General features: G+C 41.0%; 1 protein-coding gene across 3 annotated transcripts in view; it reads left to right on the plus strand.

Moving 5' to 3' along the window:
- CPEB3 (cytoplasmic polyadenylation element binding protein 3) overlaps positions 1-21,952 on the plus strand; it is a 256,834-nt gene that overhangs the window by 216,635 nt on the left and 18,247 nt on the right. For all 3 annotated transcript variants that reach the window (XM_023226243.1, XM_023226245.1, XM_023226244.2), the window contains exon 9: positions 7,018-7,199. In XM_023226243.1, coding sequence (XP_023082011.1) covers positions 7,018-7,199 — 182 coding nt within the window. The remainder of the gene's footprint in view (positions 1-7,017; positions 7,200-21,952) is intronic.

A 21,952-nucleotide genomic window follows, 5' to 3' on the forward strand; every position in this document is an offset into this window, starting at 1 on the left:
TACCTTGGAATAGAAGACGATTTTTAAAGGAATTCATTGTGACTTTGCTAGACAAGCTGAAATTGAATGCAGTACAGTTCACTTGAACGATAAACATTTATTGAGCATCTACTGTATTACTGGCACTAAGAAAGTATGTGTCATGCAAAACTGAATATCCCACTATCATGTTAAAGAGGTCATCATATACAGAGAGTCAAAAAATGTCAGAAGAAAATAAATGTACTTACAGAATGTGAACTCAGAATTAATTGGAGACCAGATTATATTCTTTAACACGATTCTCAAATTTGGTTTTGAAATACTTTAGAGCATTTTTTATTATTTCCAAGGGATATTCTAGTTATGGAATTTTGGAAAGTCTAAAACTATTTTAAGCATTTTATGCAGAGTGATCCTGGACTAGATATGGGCGTCCCTACTCAACAGGTGAGATTTTAGATGTCCAGGTGGATTTTTACCTTATTAAGGGCCAAAAAGTATCCCTTAATATGTCACAGTGACTAAAATGTTATCACTGAAGTGTTATTCCTTTGGATCTTGTGAGTTGGTTTTTTTTTTTAAGTCTTTGATATTCCCTCATTGTAACACAAGGACCAATATCACTGATAGTTATTCTGAATACAGGCCTTATCCCTTTAAACAGAAATCACAAACACCTCTAAAATAAAAAGGCAATCTGTTTTAAGCAGTATTGTCCTGAGTTTCTGGTTCTTTGATAAGCCTTCCTTTTAAAAACTCAGGTTGGACCAGCCTGGGCAACATGGTGAAACCCTGTCTCTACAATAAATACAAAAATTAGCCAGGCATGGTGGCTGTACACGCCTGTAACCCAGTCTCCTGAGGCAGGAGAATCACTTGAGCCCAGGGAGCTCGGGGCTGCAGCGAACTGATATTGCATCGGTGCACTCCAGCCTGGGTGACAGTAAGACCTTATCTCAAAAAAAGAAAAAAAAAAATAGGTTGGAAAAAATCACAGTCCTGGAAAGGAAAACAAAAGAAAAGCTGAAAATGGGAAAATATCAGTGGAAAATTTAGATGAGCTTACTCATTGCCTGATTGTGGGTTTCTCTATGTCAAGTAATCCACATTCTTACTGTCTCTTCCTTTCATCACTCCCATCGGTGACAATAGCAAGCCAAGAATGGTTTGCCTGAAGTCTCCGGGTGTTTATCAGATCTTGTGTTCTTTCTACTCCCCATCTCACCCTACCCTCACATTAGGAAAGCCTGTAAGTGGACTCACCGTGCCACCATGTGGCTAAAACTCGCATATTCTTCAGCGTCAGTACAGGGAAATGGGCAGTTTGATTCTCCTCCTGCTGCCACCTGGAATTACAACATGTTGCCACTATGCTTCATTCACGTAATAAGAGCAGCATGTCTTCCTGAATCTCCATACAGAAATAGCACAGTTGCATATCCCTATGGCATTAGGACCTCTCCAGAATACATGCCTCTTCACTCTGACACAAAATAAGTGCCAGGCTTGGGGGTTATGATACCACCAGGAACAAGTAGAGAGTTAGGTATGTAATCTCTGTACTCTTCCCCAGTTGATTAACATGAGTATTTCTCTGATCCCAAATTTCTTGGTTTTGGCATCTGATTGGAGGACTGCCTCAGTGACCAAGCTTTTGGATCCATTCATTCCCAACCTTGATCAGGCTGGAAAAACTTTCAGTCTTTCTCATTAGAAGCATATGAATTGTTGATTACTTCATGACTTCCTTAGGCCCTGCAAAACAGATCGATCTCGAGAGAGTGCTCATCTGAGTCCCCACAGCCTACTGTTTGCTCGTTCATCTTTCGGTCCCATCTTTCCTAACAATTGCTCTGATAATTCTTTCCTTTCTTTTTCTCCCCTACTAATATTCTGTGATGAATCCTGAAATTTCTTTCTGTCTTTCCCCACCTGCCCTGACTGTTGTGAGGATGGTTTTTCTGTGGGAGGTAAAAATTTCTGAAGTAAATATTCAGAGATATATGGCATATATCTAGAGAACATATATCCTAAATTTTTCTAAGATCATTTATTTCAGACATTTTGTATAAACATTTCATAGTTCACATGTATTAGAAACCATATCCTGATTTGTGATTTAGGAAACAGGAGTATTATAACCCTATCCTTTATTGTTGTTTTATGAAGTGGTTGCAGGCAGAAACCATCCTGTATCAAGTTTTTCAACAGTAGAAGCTTTTTCACCATGTCCTAAGTTCAGTATGGGTTGTCCTGGATAAACTCCAGATTTGGCATACTGACTTGATTAATTGTATTACCTTTAGGGATAAGGATTTTCTAATGTTAGTATGTGTTTGTGTCCTCCCTCTGTACCAAAAGCAAATCCTCATCCATAGCTGATGTCAAACTTTGCCATATCAGTGGCAGGCTGATATGGTGTTAGCATAAAGCCAAAATAACACTGTGATGAATTGATACTTACAGAGCAGAAACCAGGCCAACTTATATGTTAAGCAGAGATTCACAGGGTGGGAGTGGGGCAAGAGCCCTGGACAAAACTAAACATTTGAATACTACTCTGTCCTTAGCAGTGTGCCCAGAGCTCTCATGGGTGTTTAGTTCTCACAATAACCCTGCGAGATTATAAGTGGTAGACTGTGCTTTAGAGATGATGAAGCAGAGTTCAGATAGAGTAATTGGTCTTTCTCAGGTCAAAAGAAAGATGCTTTATTAAGCTGAGATCTGAGATGTTGTCTCAGTAACAGTAGTAACAGTCAACTTGGTACCAGTGCACTCTGTCTGATTTAGTTCATTGTTCATACCATCTATTTGAAAATATTCTTAACTTCCCAACATATCTGATGCAGAGCAGAAGCTTATGAGCACACTTCTTCCCCTTGAAGTGTGTGAATTGCCCTTGAACCAACTTGACAATTGTGGTAAACCTAGGAAGCCCTCGTCAAGTTTAATCTTCCCGCTTTCAGAAGTCGAGACGAGACCTCTTTGATATCTTAAGGTGCTCTATGCCTCTTGCCTATCTGTTTTGTCCTTATTTCCAAAGAGAAGAAATACGGATTCTAGATTCACAGTTTAGAATCTGTAAAGACGAATGTGTTATTTTCCTCTGGAATCCTCATTTCTACTCTATCTCATTTGGCTGTCCAGTATCTCGAGTTCACATATTGCCTTAGCTGGCTTTGAAATATATTATCATTAAATGATATAAATAGGGCCCTGAGGTGAAGCAGGGCTGGGAGGAGTCATCATGGGTTTCCTCTCTGGTGAACTAAAGACTCTTTCACATCTTTGTAAAGAATCAGGAGCAGGCCAAGAGCGGTGGCTCATGCCTTTACAGATTACCTGATGTCAGGAGTTCAAGACCAGCCTGGCCAATATGGCAAAACCCCATCTCTACTGAAAATATAAAAATTAGTCAGGCATGGTGACTGCACACCTATAATCCCAGCTACTTAGGAGGCTGAGGCAGGAGAATTGCTTAAACACAGGAGGTGGAGGTTGCAGTGAGCTGAGATTGCGTCACTGCACTCCAGCCTGGGCAACAGAGCAAGATTCCATCTCAAAAACAAAAAAAAAAAGAATCAGGAGCAAATCCAAGGAACCATAATTGAAGCCTATATTCAACTCCAGAGATGTAGTCATCACAATCCAAGGAATTCATGGGGATGCTATGTGCTCCACATTGCTGCAGTATTCTAGTTTGCCCCTCCAGTCTGTGGCACAGTGACTCTCATCACAAGAGCCAGCATGTGGATTAGACTCATTGTGTTGCTGCTACCATGGAAGTTGTTCATGAGACAACTTAAGTTGTCTTAGGATCACAGACCATCTTGTCCAAAGTACGGTATACCCTTGAACCATAGCTATTAGACCTGCCATCTTCCCACCATGACCAGACAGACCCATGAGCACTGTCTGGATGGGAAAGAAAATAAAAAGCGGTTTGGAAAGTCTTGACTTCCTTGTGGACTGTATACCTGTTTTCACCTCTATGTGAACTCTGGATTCCTTCACCTCTATGCCCTGCTCTGGTACCCTTATCTTCCTCAGGTTAAATGTTAAGAACATGCTCCTGGGAGCTACTTTGTCTTTGCCCTCTGCAGAGGATGGTTTCAAATGAGGACTAGAAATTCTGTTTAGTACTTAAATGAGTTCAGCCTGCAGGAAGTATGTTGAATGAAGACTTACTGGTTGAGCAGAAGACCAAATACAAACAGCAGCTGTTTGACTACTGTTTACTTCTCTTCAAGGGTGGTCATAGTATTAGACTTTCTGTAGTTAAAATATAGATGAGGGTAGAGAGAGAGATGGGAAACTTTCATATTCTTCTCCCAAAGACCTCTTCTTAAGTCACCTTGGTTTCTTCTAGCTTCTCAACAAATTGCCCTTCACTTAAGTGAGACCTAATTGACTCAAATGTCTGCAGACTTTTTGGTGGCCAAAAAAGCAACTACATATAAGTTCATAAATGGAAATTATTTATTTATAATTAGTTTTCATAAGAGCATAAGCAGATGAGGGTTTCTGCTTCCTATCAAAAGTACTTAACTGCCAGTTGGCAACATCAGTCATGATCTAATCCTTGGAACGTGCAGATGATTTCAAACAGATAGATTCACAAAGTAATGGAATGTTTGTGCTTCTCTGGCATCAGAAGATCCTGAAGATTTTTTGGAGAACACTGTGGTGTAGAAAAATCTGTGGTTACAGTAACTCTCCTGCTTAGCTGGAGTTTCCAGCTTACCACTCGTGCCTTCTTTCTAAATCAGGCACTTTATTGAGTCCTTCCTATGGTGGAAGACAAGTGCCATTCAATTCCTTGCCAGCATTCTTTTCCTGGCCGTTCACCAGGCTTGGAGATTGTTACATCTCTTATTTCACTACAGAGGAAGCCTTGTCTTTTGAAAATTAGTATTTAAGTTATAGGGTCCTGAGGTTACTTATTTCACTAAATCCATTCAACCAATAAGGGAAATGCATTAATGACTGCAATTAACAATTAATTCTGCCTTCAGTTTCTTGGTCTCTGTTACTGCAGTAATAGCCATATGAGGAGATCCTCAAACCATCAGAGGTTGTTGGGATGAAGTATAAGGATCTCTGATATTCAGGGTATGCGCACAATTCCTATTACATTGTTTGAATGTGATTCCTGGATCCTGCCCCCAGACTGCAGTAAGCATCTACTTGGTTTTAACAGACAATGCTCCCTTGGCTGATATGGCTTAGTAATTCTGACCATAGTGGTATAATTGAGATAACTTTCTGCTGCTCTGTCTTTAATGGCGCTTACTCTTAGGCTTTGTTCTTACTAGCTTATTTTCTCACTTTCTGAAAATTACTTGTTGGTTATTTATAGGTTGTCCTTCCTATTAAAAACAGGCAGTTAGAAGATAGTCACCAATAGGCAATCTGGTATGTAAAGAACTTTTGGAGAAGTGTAAAGATAGCCTCTCTGACGTAGCAACACAGTTTTACTTCTTGCTTCAGCAGTTTCATAGTACAGAAACCAGTAATGCTTGGCTTTCCTTTTGTTCATAGATATCTAGTGGAGTTCTTATACTGTTCAGCCCTTCACCCTTTGTACATTCTGCAGAACTCTTCTCCTAGAAGAGAAGAGTTGTGCTGCTCTCCACCTCCCCAGATACTGATTGCTGTGGAGCTCTACTATGTGATGATCTTTGCACATTGGCTGTGGCCCAGGTCATTGTCTGTCTTCCCTGTCTTCTCCTTTCCAAATACCATATATAGGTGTTGAAACAGGTTCTTGGGTCACTTCCCAGGGGTAGTGCTGAGTCTTTTGGACTTATACTATGTGAATAGCCTAAAAGGAATGGTCATACCTGGAGAAGGTGCTGTCCACTATCAAGTAAACAATTGCCTTCAGACAATCTGGTATGCAGGTAAGTGCTACATGTTTTTCTAATGGTACCTTTATTGTTTTGTAACTATACCAATATAAAGGCATATTTAGGCCAGGCATGGTGACTCACGCCTGTAATCCCACCACTTTGGGAGGCCAAGACTGGTGGATCACTTGAGGTCAGGAGTTCAAGACCAGCCTAGCCAACATGGTGAAACCCCATCTCTACTAAAAATACAAAAAATTAGCCAAGTGTGGTGGCGCATGCCTGTAATCCCAGCTACTCGGGAGGCTGAGGCAGGAGAATCACTTGAACTGGGGAGGTTGTAGTGAGCCAAGATCACACCACTGCACTCCAGCCTGGGTGACAGAGCGAGACTCTGTCTCAGTAAACAAACAAACAAAGGCATATTTAGAAGAAATGTGACAAGGAGTACAGGCCACACCTCTGGATCTATAGCAAGGTGCAGCATGGGTATGTTTTTACTATTCGTGTAGCACCTTAGTGCTCTGTGGTAGGTTGTAAGTGCTCAGTAAATGTTTATTGTGGCTATTATCATTACTAGTATTATTATTTAGAATTCAATGGGAGAGGTTAGTATGAAGAGTTCACAGTTGGATTAGAATATACTCTAAAATCTTTACTTTTTTAAATTGTGGAGATTTACTTTAAGGCTGTAAATAAATTGTCTCTAGTTAAAACAAGCAGTTAATCCTTTCTATAGCTTAGTCCTAATATAGTAGTGTAACACTAGTAATTTCTTTTAGTCTTAGAGGTTAGTAAGTAGGACTGTTTCTTATTAACTTGTTAGGGCAGCGTGAAATGTCTTGCCTACCCAAGGCACATTCCACTGGACTAACCAGTTAGAAATTAGAACAGGAGGATTACTGGTAGTTCGTTTCTTCAGTACTACTGCTAAAGTTCTGATTATATAAATTCTTGTGTGTATGTGTGTAAATTCCCAATTTTTTTTCCATTTTATTGCAAAACACCCTATTAGGACCTTCCCTACTTGAGTTGTAAGACTGGTGTGGACAGTCTTCTTGATACTTAACATGCGTTTTCCTTTTCTTAATTACATTGCATGATCTCTAAATAATTCTTCCTTCTCCTGGGCAAGAGTACCTCCCAAATATTTATACACGTCCATGTTTTGTTTTGTTTTTTGCAGTTGAACTGGCAATGATCATGGACCGTTTGTACGGTGGTGTCTGCTATGCTGGCATTGATACGGACCCAGAGCTGAAGTACCCCAAAGGTGCTGGCCGCGTGGCATTCTCCAATCAGCAGAGTTACATCGCAGCCATCAGTGCTCGTTTTGTGCAGCTTCAGCACAATGACATTGACAAACGGGTAAGCACCTACTTAGGGTGGAACTGCTATGGGAGAGAAAAGAGGTTTGTTCTGTGGTTTCCTGGGAAGAAAGGCATCTTATGATCGTAAGTGAGCAGCTCTACCTTGCATGGCATTAGTCCATGAGTCCATCTAGGCTGCCTGAAGAAGACAGCACCACTGATGTTTAAGGCATTAAGGAATCTTCTGCCTCACCCATTCCCAGAGTGATGTTACACTTATGAAAATAATCTTGCAAAATTTAGCATACCAAACTAGTGCTGTTCAGAAGATGACACTGACAGTGTGTTAGCAGAGGTGGAGAGCTGGTGACCTGCTTGACCTACATAGTGCCCTTAAAACAAACAACAAAGAAACTTAGATTAACATTTAAACATTCAGGAGTATATATGAGATGTTGAACTTCTGGTTTGAAAATTGTCAGATGGCCGGGCCCGGTGGCTCACGCCTGTAATCCCAGCACTTTGGGAGGCTGAGGCAGGTGGATCACGAGGTCAGGAGATTGAGATCATCCTGGCTAACAGGGTGAAACCCTGTCTCTACTAAAAATACAAAAAAAATTAGCTGGGCGTGGTGGTGGGCGCCTGTAGTCCCAGCCACTCGGGAGGCTGAGGCAGGAGAATGGCATGAACCCGGGAGGCAGAGCTTGCAGTGAGCCAAGATCGCGCCACTGCACTCCAGCCTGGGCAACAGAGCTAGTCTCCGTCTTAAAAAAAGAAAAAAGAAAAGAAAAGAAAAGAAAATGCAAGATCATACATTGTGGCAATCATTGGAATCAAATAGCTGCTTTTCCCTTCAGTCTCCTCTTCAATTCCCTCTGTTTCTCCTGCTTACACCATAGATGCGTATGCATTACCGGCCATGTTGTTCATCGGTGTTACCTGCCTGCCCTCTAGAGACATTAAGAGTGCTACCTCTGATGTAAAGAGGGGGCATGAAGTAGAGTTTTAGGCAGTTGGTGTACTTAATTGATTTTGTAGATTGGCATGAGTTTAAATTCCTTGAATCCCAGCTTTGCCACTGTTGGGAAGCTTAGGGGTATGGAAGGCAGTAAGAGCCAATCTGGACCCTGTATTAATAAATGAAAAGAGCATGTAGGAGAATAGCACCAAGTCTTGAACACCTGCCTGTGCAACGGTACAGTGACTATTAATTCTTCTAGTAAAGAATGTTCTTGGGGCACACACTGGACTAGAGTTAATAAAGTAGTAAATCTGTTCCATATGAAGTTTCACATGATATCCTCTACAGTCAACTTTGACTCATTTTGTGTAGCAGGCAAGTTTCTTAGGTAAAAATTTTAACTGGTGATGGATTTTTCATATTCAGGATTATAGTTTTGTTAAGACATATATCTGATCAAAAAGTACAAGAGCCAGGACTTAGAATAAATATTCTATTTGCTACTTCACTGAGCTTCCTGAGAGTAAGTGGTAGTGGTTTGGTTTTTAATTTAATTAAAATGAATAAAATAATTTAGAATTTTGAAACACTCTTTAAATTCATGGAGATACAAAAGCATAATAAAGATTCAACTCCATTCCTGGTTTTTAAATATCCGTAGCAATCTGAGCATGCCCTTTTGTAACTGTAATCCCCCACACGACTGTAAGCTCCACAAAGATGGGCGTGGTGCTGTCTCATTCTCAGTCTGATCCCCAGTATTTACCCGTTGCTCGATTTAGTCATTGATGCTTGATAAACCTTTGTTGAATTAACACGTGGTGCCACTTGAGGGTTCTTTTAACTTCTGCTGCTGTTGCTGGTAGACGTGCTTGTGTCTGTACATTTGGGAGTTGTGTACCAGATTCCATTACATCGAGACCTCTATCGCGACCATCACAGGTGAACCTAGGCAATGAACTTAATCTGAAGAGCCTTGGCTTCTTATTTATATGGAAGTAGCTTTCTTTGTTCTCTAAAGCCAGAACTAGTGACTGTACAGGAAGTAGATCCTGGAAATAATAAAATCTAGAGGAGGTCTCCATTTCCCCATGTCTCTGCCTTCCCTTTGCCTCCATCCTACTGACCTCCTGTCCTATTCCTTAGTAGAGGGAGATATGCTTGCCCCAAGGATTTATAGTAGGCATTGAGCCCCTGTAAGAATCAGAATAAATTCAGGTATTTATTTATTTGTTTGGTTGCCTACCACTATTCTCACAACTACTGCGAGGCTCAGGCCCTCAGTATTTCTTCCCACAAGATTAGAACTAGGCTAAAAAGGAGAGAAATGGCTTTGCTTTTGTTAGCATGACTGTTGAACATACTATGAAAATGTGTTCGGGACATCAAACTTCTCAGGGCTCAGGAAAACCATTGACTTTTCTGCTTGCTATAATTGGGTTAACCATATACTGTCTATATCTCAGAGTAGCCTTTGGTGAACACTTTAAGGTAGCAGCCAGTTGTAGTGGAAAGAGTAGGGAATTTGGAGCAAGAACAGATTCCAATACATTTAAACCTTTGCTGCTTCAGTCAGTCACTGTCAAGCCCAAGCAAGTTACTTAAGGCCAGAAGCCTCAGGTCCTCATCTGTAACTCCTTCCTGGGGATGGTCTGAAGATTAAATGAAATTTTATTTCTGAAAAGCCAGATCCTTATAGCAGGTCGACAAGTATTTAACCAGCAAGTATTCATCTTGCTACAAATGTACTTAATATTGATTTTTGTTAATATTTTATAGCTTGAGTTTTAAAAGTTGCTCTGTTGAAGAAGTAGCAAAAAAGTTCAGTGGTGGCCGGGCGCAGTGGCTCAAGCCTGTAATCCCAGCACTTTGGGAGGCCGAGATGGGCGGATCACGAGGTTAGGAGATCGAGACCATCCTGGCTAACACAGTGAAACCCCATCTCTACTAAAAAATACAAAAAAGTAGCCGGGCGAGGTGGCGGGCACCTGTAGTCCCAGCTACTCGGGAGGCTGAGGCAGGAGAATGGCATAAACCCGGGAGGCGGAGCTTGCAGTGAGCTGAGATCCGGCCACTGCACTGCAGCCTGGGCCACAGAGCAAGACTCCGTCTCAAAAAAAAAAAAAAAAAAAAAAAAAAAATTCAGTGGTTAGTGAAAAAAGCACTGGTCCTGAGTCAGATGGCCTGGGTCTAGATCTGGTCTTGTTCTCTCCCTTGGGTTACGTGGACCTTGGGCAGGTCACTTAAATTCTGAGCTTCAGTGTACAGTGAAGGTAATAGTAATAGCCCATGAGATTGGTGAGAAGCCCAGACTAGAAAGCAGTATGTACACTGTGTATGTGTATGGTGGGACTGTTTCAGTGGGCACAAGACTGCTGCTTCCATGTGACACTGGGAAAGGACCCAACAGTTTCTTCAGTGCCCTGGGATGAGAGTCATCTGAGGGGAATATTGGAAGTAATTGAAAGTGGCAAAGTCCCTACCCTCCCTTTTTCCCGTTAGGGACCAGCTCCCTCTTCTTTGTTTGCTCTGACCAATATGGAGATCTCTTCCCCCACTCTCTCCTCCCCTCCCCTCCCGTTTCCTTCCGTTTTCTTTTCATTTTGAGACAGGGTCTCACCCTGGCACCCAGGCTGGAGTGCAGCTTCAACCTCCTGGGCTCAAGTGATTTTCCCACCTTAGCCTCCCCAGTAGCTGGGATCACAGGTGCATACCACCATGCCTGGCTGATTTTTTTGTATTTTTGGTAGAAATAAGGTTTTACCATATTGCCCAGGCTGGGCTCAAATTCCTGGGCTCAAGTGATCTACCTGCCTCAGCCTCCCAAAGTGCTGGGATTACAGGCTTGAACCACTGCACCCAGCCCAACATCCTTTCTTTATTATGAGACGCAAGCCAAGTTCCATCTTGAGTTGCGCTCCTTTTTCACTGTTCATCTGTGAACATTATACTCCCTTCCCCCAAACTGTTACTCTGTCCCCTTCGTTTTCTTCTTGCTCAGAATATAGCCAGTAGTACTTTATTTTATTGCCTCTGGCATTTTGAGCTTCTGTTAACTATACCTTTCATAGATACATTTTTAGGTTTATTCATGGTTTTATTTTTATTCATCTTTCTCGTAAAGCTTACATTTAAGCTTTCCAGAGAGCTCCCATTTCATATAAGCACATTTGTATTTCCTTAGGTAATGCCATTTTTCTTTTTCAGAAAAAATGATCATCCATGATTGTCTACAGATAATTTCTATCACTAGGCAAACCTTGTTTCCTGAATAACCCCTCCAGGTTTTTAGTAGTAGTCTGATATCTCATGGAAAGGTTCTGAAACTTGCAGTACCAAAAGTCAGGAGCACATGTCCACCTGTGTACACAGTCCCTTTTCCTTGCTATTACAGATTCCAAGGTGCCACAGTCATTTCCTTCCTTCCCCCCCCCCCCCCCCTCCTTCCTTCCTTCCCCTTCCTTCCTTTTTCCTTCCCCCTCTCCTCCTCCTTTCTTCTCTCTCTTCTTTCTTTCCTTCTTCTCTTTCTCCTTTTTCTTCCTTCCTCCTTCTTCTTCCTTCTTTTTTCTTCCTCTACTTTGAGACCTTTATTTACTTTCCCATATCAATGAACATGAGTAGGCCAGGCACAGTGGCTCATGTCTATAATCCCAGCATTTTGATTTGTAGGCCAAAGTGGCAGGAGCACTTGAGCTCAGAAATTCGAGACCAACCTGGGCAACATACGGAGACCCCATCTCTACACACAAAAAATTTTTTTTGATTAGCCAAGTATGGTGACACATGCCTGTGTGATTCCAGCTATGGGGGGAGGCTGAGGAGGGAGGATTGCTTGAGCCCAGGAGGTCGAAACTACAATGAGCTGTGATCATGGCACTGTACTCCCGCCTGGGCAACAGAACAAGACCTTGTCTCAAAATAATAATAATAATAAATCATGGATTATTATGTGATGATTATGTAGTGGCTAAGTCTTATATCTCCTCAGGAAAATAAAGCACTATTGAGTGCTGCGGACTCTACAGAGAACTTCAGTCTTTGGTCATAGCATTCATCTCCTGCCTTGTGATGTGACCCCAGAGTTGGCTTTAAACCAATACCTTGACTATTTTAAGTAGCATCAACCTTTATTACCTTTTTACTCAAAGCATCCTCCTTTACTGTCTGCATCATTATAAATATAGATGCTGTGAATTTTTAAAACTAGAGATGGCATTGAAGGGTCACTTACTTCCTGTTTGCAGCCCTTATCCCTCAAGGATAGTGGGAGGGGGCCACCTGCAGAGCAGCAATGCCTGACCATTGAGTGAGACAATTCATTAAGTGTTGGGACAGTGAACGCAGTAGGGCCATATGAGGTGTGTCCCCTCAGGTTGCACCTTTCTTGTGTACACTGTGGAAGGTACATGAAGAAGAAATTGACTGGTATATCTCCTTTACCTCTTTTGTATCCAACCAACTTTTTCCAAAAAAGATATCTCTTTTGAGAATTTATATGTTTATTATTGTCATTGATCTTTGGCCAAGCATTTTATATGGAGTGTTTCATGGGAGAAATACAAGCTTTGTAGATTTGATTTCTCACCATCTTAGAGATTTTTGGCTTGCTTATGAGTATAAAATATGTCAGTATGCACCATTTATATTATTTAATTTATCTATGTTATCCTGTAGATTTGGTACTTTCATCTCTGCTGTCATGTCACTCATCCATAATCTCATGATCTTTAAGGAAGAGGTGTTTTTGTTGTTTATAACAGCTTTGTTGAGCTGTTTTATGCTATTCACATAGCATACAGTTCACCCACTTAAAGTGTACAATTGCATGTTTTTTAGTATATTTACATAATTGTGTAGCCATCACAATCAGTTTTAGAACACAGAGGCATTTTTTTAATCATCCCATATTTCATGTCTTAAGGAACATAGCAGTGTTTTAATGTACAGCCTTTAAGTCTGCAATAAGAAGATCATAAGCATAATAACAATAGTGGAATGGTTATAGGGAATACACTTTATTTATTCTCTGTAATTACTCAGCTCATAATATAGAGAGGATCCTACTTATTTAACCTGCACTCTTCAAAGTCACAGGAACAAAGTAGCCCAGGCTCTTGGGGGAAACTTCTGAACCCTGCTATAGCTGTGATTAGAGTCCCTCTTGTTGGAGTAGGTCGATAAATGTACACATCAGCAATGTGGGAGGACTAAAAGAAGTGGAAGAGGCTTCTTCTGCTGGGAGTTCCTCACAGAGCTGCTATGATCTTAATTCTGTCACTTTTGCTCAGAATGGAAGTGCTTGGCACACAGCAGGCACTTACTAATGTGCAGAATCAAGTAGGAGGACATATATTAGGGCAAAGACTGGAAGCAGCCATGGAAGCCTGAATACTAGACATCTAGAGTCATCTCTCACCTGGACATCCAGAATATCTTCCCCTGGGCTCCCAATTCAATTTTATCCCATCTCCAAGTCATTTTTTACATAGCAACCAGAGCGAGCTTTTTATACTCACAATTTACTCATGTCTTTTCACTCCTTTAAACCTTTTGATTATGTTCCACTGCCCTTAGGATAAAGGTCAAACAAATTCCTTAAAATTGCCTAAATGACCCTTCATGTACCATGTACTTCTGCCTTAACACTCACTTCTCCCTTCCTTACCTTGAGCCAGCCACAGCTGGCCTTTTCCCCTATTTCTCAGGGTCATTATACATACGGTGCCTGGCTAATACCCACCTATCCTTCAGGTCTCAGCTTAATTGTGATATTTTTAAGAATCCTTTCTTCATTGGAGCTTACACCTCCCCCATAGATTGTTGTCATAATACATGTCTGGCATTCATTTGTGGCATTAAATGCCAGTATAATGAAATAATGCTTTGTTTAATGTCCATCTACTCTGTTAGATGATACAAATTCAGGAGGGCAATAACTGTGTCTTTCAGTTTAACTACAGTATACACAATGCCTGACATCTAGTGGGCACACATTAATTATTTTTGAATTAATGCATGAATGAGTTATTATAGTGAATGAATGATGATTGAGAGGTGACACAAGAGGCCAGACACAGTGGCTCATGCCTATAATCCCAGCACTTTGGAAGGCTGAGCTGGGAGGACTGCTTGAGGCCAGGAGTTTGAGACCAGCCTGGGCAATGTAGCGAAACCTCATTCTCTTAAAAAAACATTTTTTTTAATTTAAAAAAATTAAAAAGAGAGGTGGCCCAGATGGAAGACCTTTCATACCATTCTTTCACATATCCAACTGTCCACCAGAGGGCACTTTGCACAGCTTTCTTTTTCTACTTAGTTAAAGACACTCAAATAATAAAGAAATTTAGATTTCGCTGTTTAGAATATCAAAAGTGTTTTTTGGCACTTATAATACACTCAAGTTGGACTTAACCTTAGGTATGATCTGGTCCAACCCCCTTTGTTTTGTACACAGGAGAATCTAAGTGAGGTTTGGAAACTTTCTGAAGATACTTGACAATTGAGGGCAGAGCTCTCTTCGTTGGACGCCCTTCCTGAGCCTTGCTGCTCATCCAGGGGCTCACACCTATAATCCTAATGTTTTGGGAGGCTAAGGTAGGAGGATAGCTTGAGCCCAGGAGTTCAGCTTGAGGCCAGGAGTTCAAGACCAGCCTGGGCAACATAACAAGACCCTCATCTCGCCAAAAAAATTTTTTTTTTTTAAATTAGCCAGGTGTGGGGACACATGCCAGTAGTCCTAGCTACTTGGAAGACTGAGGCAAGAGGATCTATTAAGCCCAGGAGCTTGAGGCTACAGTGAGCTGTGACTGCACCACTGAACTCCAACCTGGGTGACAAAGCGAGATCCCATCTCTTTAATTTTTTTGAAATTGAGTAAAGATGTTGGCAGTTTTAGTGTTATGAAAGTTTTTTGTTTTTGTTTTTTTGAGATGGAGTCTCACTGTGTCACCCAGGCTTGAGTGCAGTGGCGTGATCTCCGCTTACAGTAACCTCCGCCTCCCAGGTTCAAGCTATTCTCCTGCCTTAGCCCCCCGAGTAGCTGGGATTACAGGTGCCTGCCACTACGCCCAGCTAATTTTTTGTATTTTTTTACTAGAGACAGAGTTTCACCATGTTGGCCAGGCTGGTCTCAAACTCTTAACCCTAGGTGATCCGCCTGCTTTGGCCTCCCAAAGCTCTGGGATAACAGGCATGAACCAATGGGCCTAGCCTCTGAAACATTTTGTTGTAAATGACACAGATAGGGCCAGGCACACTGGTTCACACTTGTAGTCCCAGAACTTTGGGAGGCCAAGGTGGAAGGATCACTTGAGGCCAGGAGTTCAAGACCAACCTGGACAATATAGTGAGACCCAGTATCTACAAAAATAAAACAAATTAGCCGGGAATAGTGGCACATGCCTCTAGTCCCAGCTACCTGGGAGGCTGGGATGGGAGGATCGCTTGAGCCCAGGAGTTTGAGGCTGCAGTGAGCTACAATTGTACCAGCCTGGGTGACACAGTGAGACCCTATCTCAAAGAAAAAAAAAAAAAGACACAGATTCATACCTTAGTTTTTACTTCCAAGGAAAAAAGTTATTAATGTCTTGAAATAAATCAATTAAGGCTTACTTATGGCTCATGTTCACTAGTTATTGGCTAATTGGTAATTTGTCCATGTATTGACAACATCAATGTTGTATGATACTCAGCACATAATTCTTAGCACGTCTTCTGCCTCCACATACTTGAAGTGTATGTTACACTCGTGGGTGACAGAGGCTCCCTAGAACTCTAATAGGGTGGGGCAGTTACAGGCATGACCTTTAGTATGTAAGCGGGGGATACATTCCATACTCAACTCTATCCCCACCTCCTAGAGAACCATTGCTGTAGTTTAAGAAAAAAAAAAAAAAGTACTGGCTTAGGAATTGAGAGATCTGGGTCTATTCCTAGCTGTTTTCCAATCGTGGTATGACCTTGGGCAAGCTACTTAACCTTTAGAGGCTTGATTTCATTATCCGGAAGTAATAAGAACACCAGCCTAACTACCTCACACTTCATTGCACAGAGAAACCATGACAGTTGAAGAGGTGCTCTGGGAGGTTACTAGGCTGTACAGACAGATTTTGATTTGTATGATTGCTGAGCCTGGCCTATTTAAATTGTGCTATGGCCTAATCATATGTCAAGGCTAATTGTTGGCTCTTTTTTTTTTCCTTTTAAAGTATTTATTCAGTTCCACTAAGTATCCTTGATATAAGGAAAATGAAATAGTTGAAGCTGATACTTAAAGTTAACATAGGTGCCAATCTGTCAACATTCTGGTTGGATGTCGGTCAAGACACACATGTAAAGACTAAGTTCCTTTTATAGATGTAGACAACTGGGTATGTTACTTAAAGGATTGAAGGCTTTTTTCACTTTAGTCTTGAAAGTGGTATTTATACCAGTATCATTTCTCTGATAATGAAAAGATTTTGAACCTGAAATGAAATACACTTTAGGATTAAATTTTGCTTACATTCCTTTGAATGGTGTTTCTGTAAAAAACTAAGTTTAAAGTATTTAAACACAATAAGAGCCAAAGATGGCACCTGTACACATTCTTTGTGTTCTAATGGTATTTTTAGAAGTGATGCCAAATGAACTCTTAAGATATAAAAGCTTTGCTAAATCTAGTTTTTTTTTAATGTAATGGAAATCTAGGTTATTTACATATGAAAGATTTTTATAGTGTGCAAATGAGATCATTGAAAATGGGTAATGCTTGTACGTAGCCGGTTTTCTACCCTTGTCTACTCTGTGTGGTCATGAGAAAATTTTTAAAATGTAGAATCAGCTGAATCTCCCTTAGCCTAGGAAAAACATATGACTTGATAGATATGAAAAATCTGTTTATAAAAATCTGAGGCAATTACCCCTGCCCCCCAACACAACCATTGTCTAGCTCAGCTTGGTCATGTTGTCCCCTAGAAATTTGTAAATCAGATGTTTACAACTTTAAATGCATCATGCCGTATACATTGGTTATAGTTTCCCAATTCATCCCATAGAAATATTTTTACTAGTAGAAAGGATACTAGACTAGAATCAGCCAGTCTGGGGTTTTAGTCTTGACTGTACCACTTAGTATAAAGCTTGAAGGAAGTGTGTGTGTGTGTAAATGAAAGTGTTTTTGAAAACTGAAAAGCACTCTGTCAATATACAATAGCACTGATAACACATTCATTTATGTCAAACCATGGATGACTAATATTTGAACTCTTCTGGAACATGCTTATTAAAAACAATCTAATTGGAATTTCAGGTGATAAAAGGAGTTAAATATTTCAGGCAAAATCGGGGTAAAGTTGGTTAATTATTTGAGTTCTTTTTTTTTTCTTTTTTTAAACCTGTCACTGACTTGAAGCTCATATATGAGGCTTTTATTCTTATTTTTATTTTTGTTGTTGCTGTTGCTGTTTGAGATGGAATCTCGTTTTGTTGCCCAGGCTGGAGTGCAGTGGCACGATCTTGGCTCACTGCAATCTCCACATCCTGGGTTCAAGCGATTCTCCCACCTCAGCCTCCCCAGTAGCTGGGATTACAGATACCCACCACCATGCCCAGCTAAGTTTTGTATTTTTAGTGGAGACAGGGTTTCTCCATGTTGACCAGGCTGGCTTCGAACTCCTGAGCCCAGGTAATCCACCCGCCTCGGCCTCCCAAAGTGCTGGGATTACAGGTGTGAGCCACTGTGCCCGGCCATATATGAATTTTTTAAGCGGAGGGAGAGAGGTCTCAGCAGGCAGGTCTTCTCTACCCATATTCTAGGGAAAATGTCCCTAGAATTAGTTCCTCAATGTTTCTTAACGTGTGCTCCATAAAACGTGAGTCTCCTGGGATTTTATTTTATTTAAAAATTTTTTTAATTTTTTATTTTATTTAAAAAATTGAAAAAATTTTTTATTTTAAAAATTTCGCTGAGTCAAATGAGTTTGGAAATACTCGTTTAAAGAAAGGCTGGTTTATTCTGTGACGTATTATAATCTTTCATATACTAATCTTCATTGTGAAGACCCAAGAAGGAGGCAATATGCAGTTTTTCACAAATTTGTTTTGATCATGGAAAAATGTGTCATTTGTTGGAAATAATGTTTTAGAGAACCCAGTTGAGAAAAACACTGTGTTTGCAGCTTCTTTCCTTCTTTCATGCTCAAATTCAGAAGCTTGATAAGCAGTTGATTGTTTTTCCCTCTTTCTCTTAGGCCCTTTTGTCCAAGTGTATCCCATCTACCATGTACTTTCTGTCTACAGAGGGTTTGGGACAGGGCAAGGAAATAGCAGCTGCATATCCATGTAGTAGTGGGGCATTGACGTTGTGGTTAATATTCCCTTTAGTATTTGTAATTCTTTATCTTTTGATTATTTGAGATTATCTGTCACATCTAAAATGTTTCCATATAAGAAGAAAAAATCATTGTTGAAATCCGTACACCATTGACAAAGGGTTCCCGTGACTCTGTTTTAGCTTCATGTTGGGAACCCGGGCGCTTTTCAGTTTGCCAATTTTGGACTTTCTAATACTTTTTATTTAAAGAACATTGTGGCTGGCATGTGGCTCATTACAAAGTGTAATTCCAGCACTTTGGAGGCCGAGGCGGGTGGATCATTTGAGGTCAGGAGTTCGAGACCAGTCTGGCCAACACGGTGAAACCCCATCTCTAATAAAAATACAAAAGTTACCCAGACGGTAGTGGTACTTGCCTGTAATCTCAGCTACTCAGGAGGCTGAGGCAGAAGAATCACTTGAGCCTGGGAGGTGGAGGTTGCAGTGAGCCGAGATCATGCCATTGCACTCCAGCATGGGTAACAGAGTAAGATCCTGTCTCAAAAAGGGCATTGTGATAGCAAAGCACAAAATATTTGCTTTGAGTAGCATGTTCTTTAGAATAGTCAATTTTTTATTTAATGGCCTTTTATCCATTGTACCATTCTTTGCAAGTACCTTAAGTACTTAATATATTTAATCTTTTTTTTTCTCTCTCTCTCTGTTTAGTAGACACATATTGGGCATAAATTTAGTAGACTACCAAAGGCTATATATTTTTAGCCTACATGAAGATTAATATGACCCATATTTCCGTTAGGAACCATACTAACAGAAATGTTGATAATACGGTACTTTGTTCCTGACCACAGCGGGAATATATACAATGACTCAATAGCAAAAGAAGTGAGGGTGAGATGACCTGTTCTCAGACTATTTCTACTCCTATCCTTAGTTGGGATTCATACAACCCAGCCTTTATCTTGCTGCTCTTAGTGGTTCCTGCCTGACCTGGCTTGAAAGCTTCCTAGTTGTGTCTATAGCTATGTTTGACTTGACCCTAGAAGAAGCAACACTCAGAAGTGAGTTCAAATATCATCTGAACTAATCCTATCTGGGCTTATTTTGAAGTACTTGGGAGTCTCAGAGCCCTTGACTAGAAATAGTTTTTTAAAGGGAGTTTGGGTTGTCTAGAGAAAGATAAAGATCTTTGAATGGAATAGAACCTTTTGTCCAGGCTGTCCTTCCAAGTCCTGACTTCCGACTCTCCTGTCCTTCTCTGTTCTTTCATGTCTCCTCCTTTGGACTTGTGATCATTTTTAATATGAAAACTCTTTACAGTGATTTAAATATTCATCTTTCCTGCTCATAGTTGAGTGTAGAGGTTGTTTATGAGATAAAGAATTGGAAAAATGTCCATTGCCTTACTTATCTCAGTAGAACATTCAGATTCAACTCTAGAAGTCAGGTGTCAGAAGTAAGTCGGCAGTCTTTTGGTGAATGCTTATTCCTGTTTGTAAGAGCTGGTTCAAACCCCTCATAGGCTAGGGGAAACAGAGGCCCATGAGGTTGTGGTATGTCCAGGGTGCTCTGCCCCTCTCTACCCTCAGGGGTTGATAGCATGATAGTTATGCGTTTCACATTTTTAACGATTTTCTTGCCCTTTGTTCACCATATGATATACTTTTCTACTATTAGCACTTGGTTTTGGACTGATTTATACCCATACTTCCAGCCCCATTTCCAAGCAGCATAGCAGGAAACCGGACTGTGCCGGATACTGTCAGCCCACCCTTCTGTGTTTCATGAAAACATTATCTTAGGGCTAAACAGAGCAGCACTCACAGAACTCTTTGCACTCCATAAACATATGGCAGAGGCATTGACACAGAAGCCTTGCTATGGGAAAATAAGTAAGTTCTTAAACTGTGGGAAGGGCACAAAGGTAATTTTAAAATCTTTCATCTCCTAGCACTTGAGAATGTGAAAAATGGTAAGTAAGTCTCATCCTTTGTAAGGTAAAAAGAAAATAAAATCCCAAGTGTTTCCCCTTGGATTTTTAAAAATCTACCCTAGATTGCTTCTAAAATTAATAACTATATCTGAGAATTTTGGATAACTTTGTTGGTGTGGAAAAGCTGTTTTCACATTGCCACTTTAATTTTGTTTATTTTTATTTATTTATTTTTTTGAGATGGAGTTTTGCTCTTGTTGCCCAGGCTGGAGTGCAGTGGTATGATCTCGGCTCACTGCAACCTCCGCCTCCTGGGTTCAAGCAATTCTCCTGCCTCAGCCTCCCGAGTAGCTGGGATTACAGGCATGCGCCACCACACCCAGCTAATTTTGTATTTTTAGTAGAGACGGGGTTTCTCTGCGTTGGTCAGGCTGGTCTCGAACTCCTGACCTCAGGTGATCCGCCCACCTCGGCCTCCCAAAGTGCAGGGATTACAGGCGTGCGCCACTGCGCCCAGGCTGCCACTTTAATTTTCTTTTTTTTTTTTTTTTATTTCTTTGAGACAGAGTTTCGCTCTTGTTGCCCAGGCTGGAGTCCAGTGGCGCTATCTTGGCTCACTGCAACCTCCGCCTCCCAGGTTCAAACGATTCTCCTGCCTCAGCCTCCCAAGTAGCTGGGACTACAGGCACGCACCACCATGCCCGGTTAATTTTGTATTTTTGGTGGAGACGGGTTTTGCCATGGTGGTCAGGCTGGTCTCAAACTCCTGGCCTCAGGTGATCCACCCACCTCATCCTCTCAAAGTGCTGGGATTACAGGCATGAGCCACCACGCCTAGCTGCCACTTTAATTTTCTAGGCATCTGTCATCTGCTTTCTAAACAACAGCATTCCAGCTCATAGTTGAAAAACTAAAACTTTATTTTTATTTATTTATTTTTTGAGATGGAGTCTTGCTGTGTCGCCCAGGCTGGAGTGCAGTGGCGTGATCTCGACTCACTTTCATCCTCCACCTCCCAGATTCAAGCAATTCTCCTGCCTCAGCCTGCTAAGTAGCTGGGGTTCCAAGGTGCCTACCATCATGCCTGGCTAATTTTTTTTGTATTTTTAGTAGAGACAGGATTTCACCATGTTGGCCAGGCTGGTTTCGAGCTACTGATTTCAAGTGATCCGCCCGCCTCAGCCTCCTAAAGTGCTAGAATTACAGGTGTGAGCTATCGTGCCCAGCCAGAATGTATGTTTAGACATTCTTTGTATTGTCTGCTGGTGGAAGCCTGCTTTAGCAACCAGACACTATATTTAGTGGGAATATTAATGAGGTTACTGTGGTTTTTAGGCCTGACTAGATGTGCTCTATAACACATGCCAAAAAGATTATGATCACATTATGTTGAAAAGCTTTTAGCACACCAAATAAATGGGCTTTCCAAGAAGCTTTGTTGTCCCAGATGTTAGGAAATGGCCTAAGTCAGCCAGGGCCCTTTCATGGGGTGCCCAGGTTCGCATCAAGGCCAGATCTGAAAACAGGGACACTTACACTCAACTCTTAATTTTAATTTTATCTATCTATCTATCTATCTATCTATCTATCTATCTATCTATCTAT

The sequence above is a fragment of the Piliocolobus tephrosceles genome, chromosome 9, assembly GCF_002776525.5.
Source record: "Piliocolobus tephrosceles isolate RC106 chromosome 9, ASM277652v3, whole genome shotgun sequence".
Classification (NCBI taxonomy): domain Eukaryota; kingdom Metazoa; phylum Chordata; class Mammalia; order Primates; family Cercopithecidae; genus Piliocolobus; species Piliocolobus tephrosceles.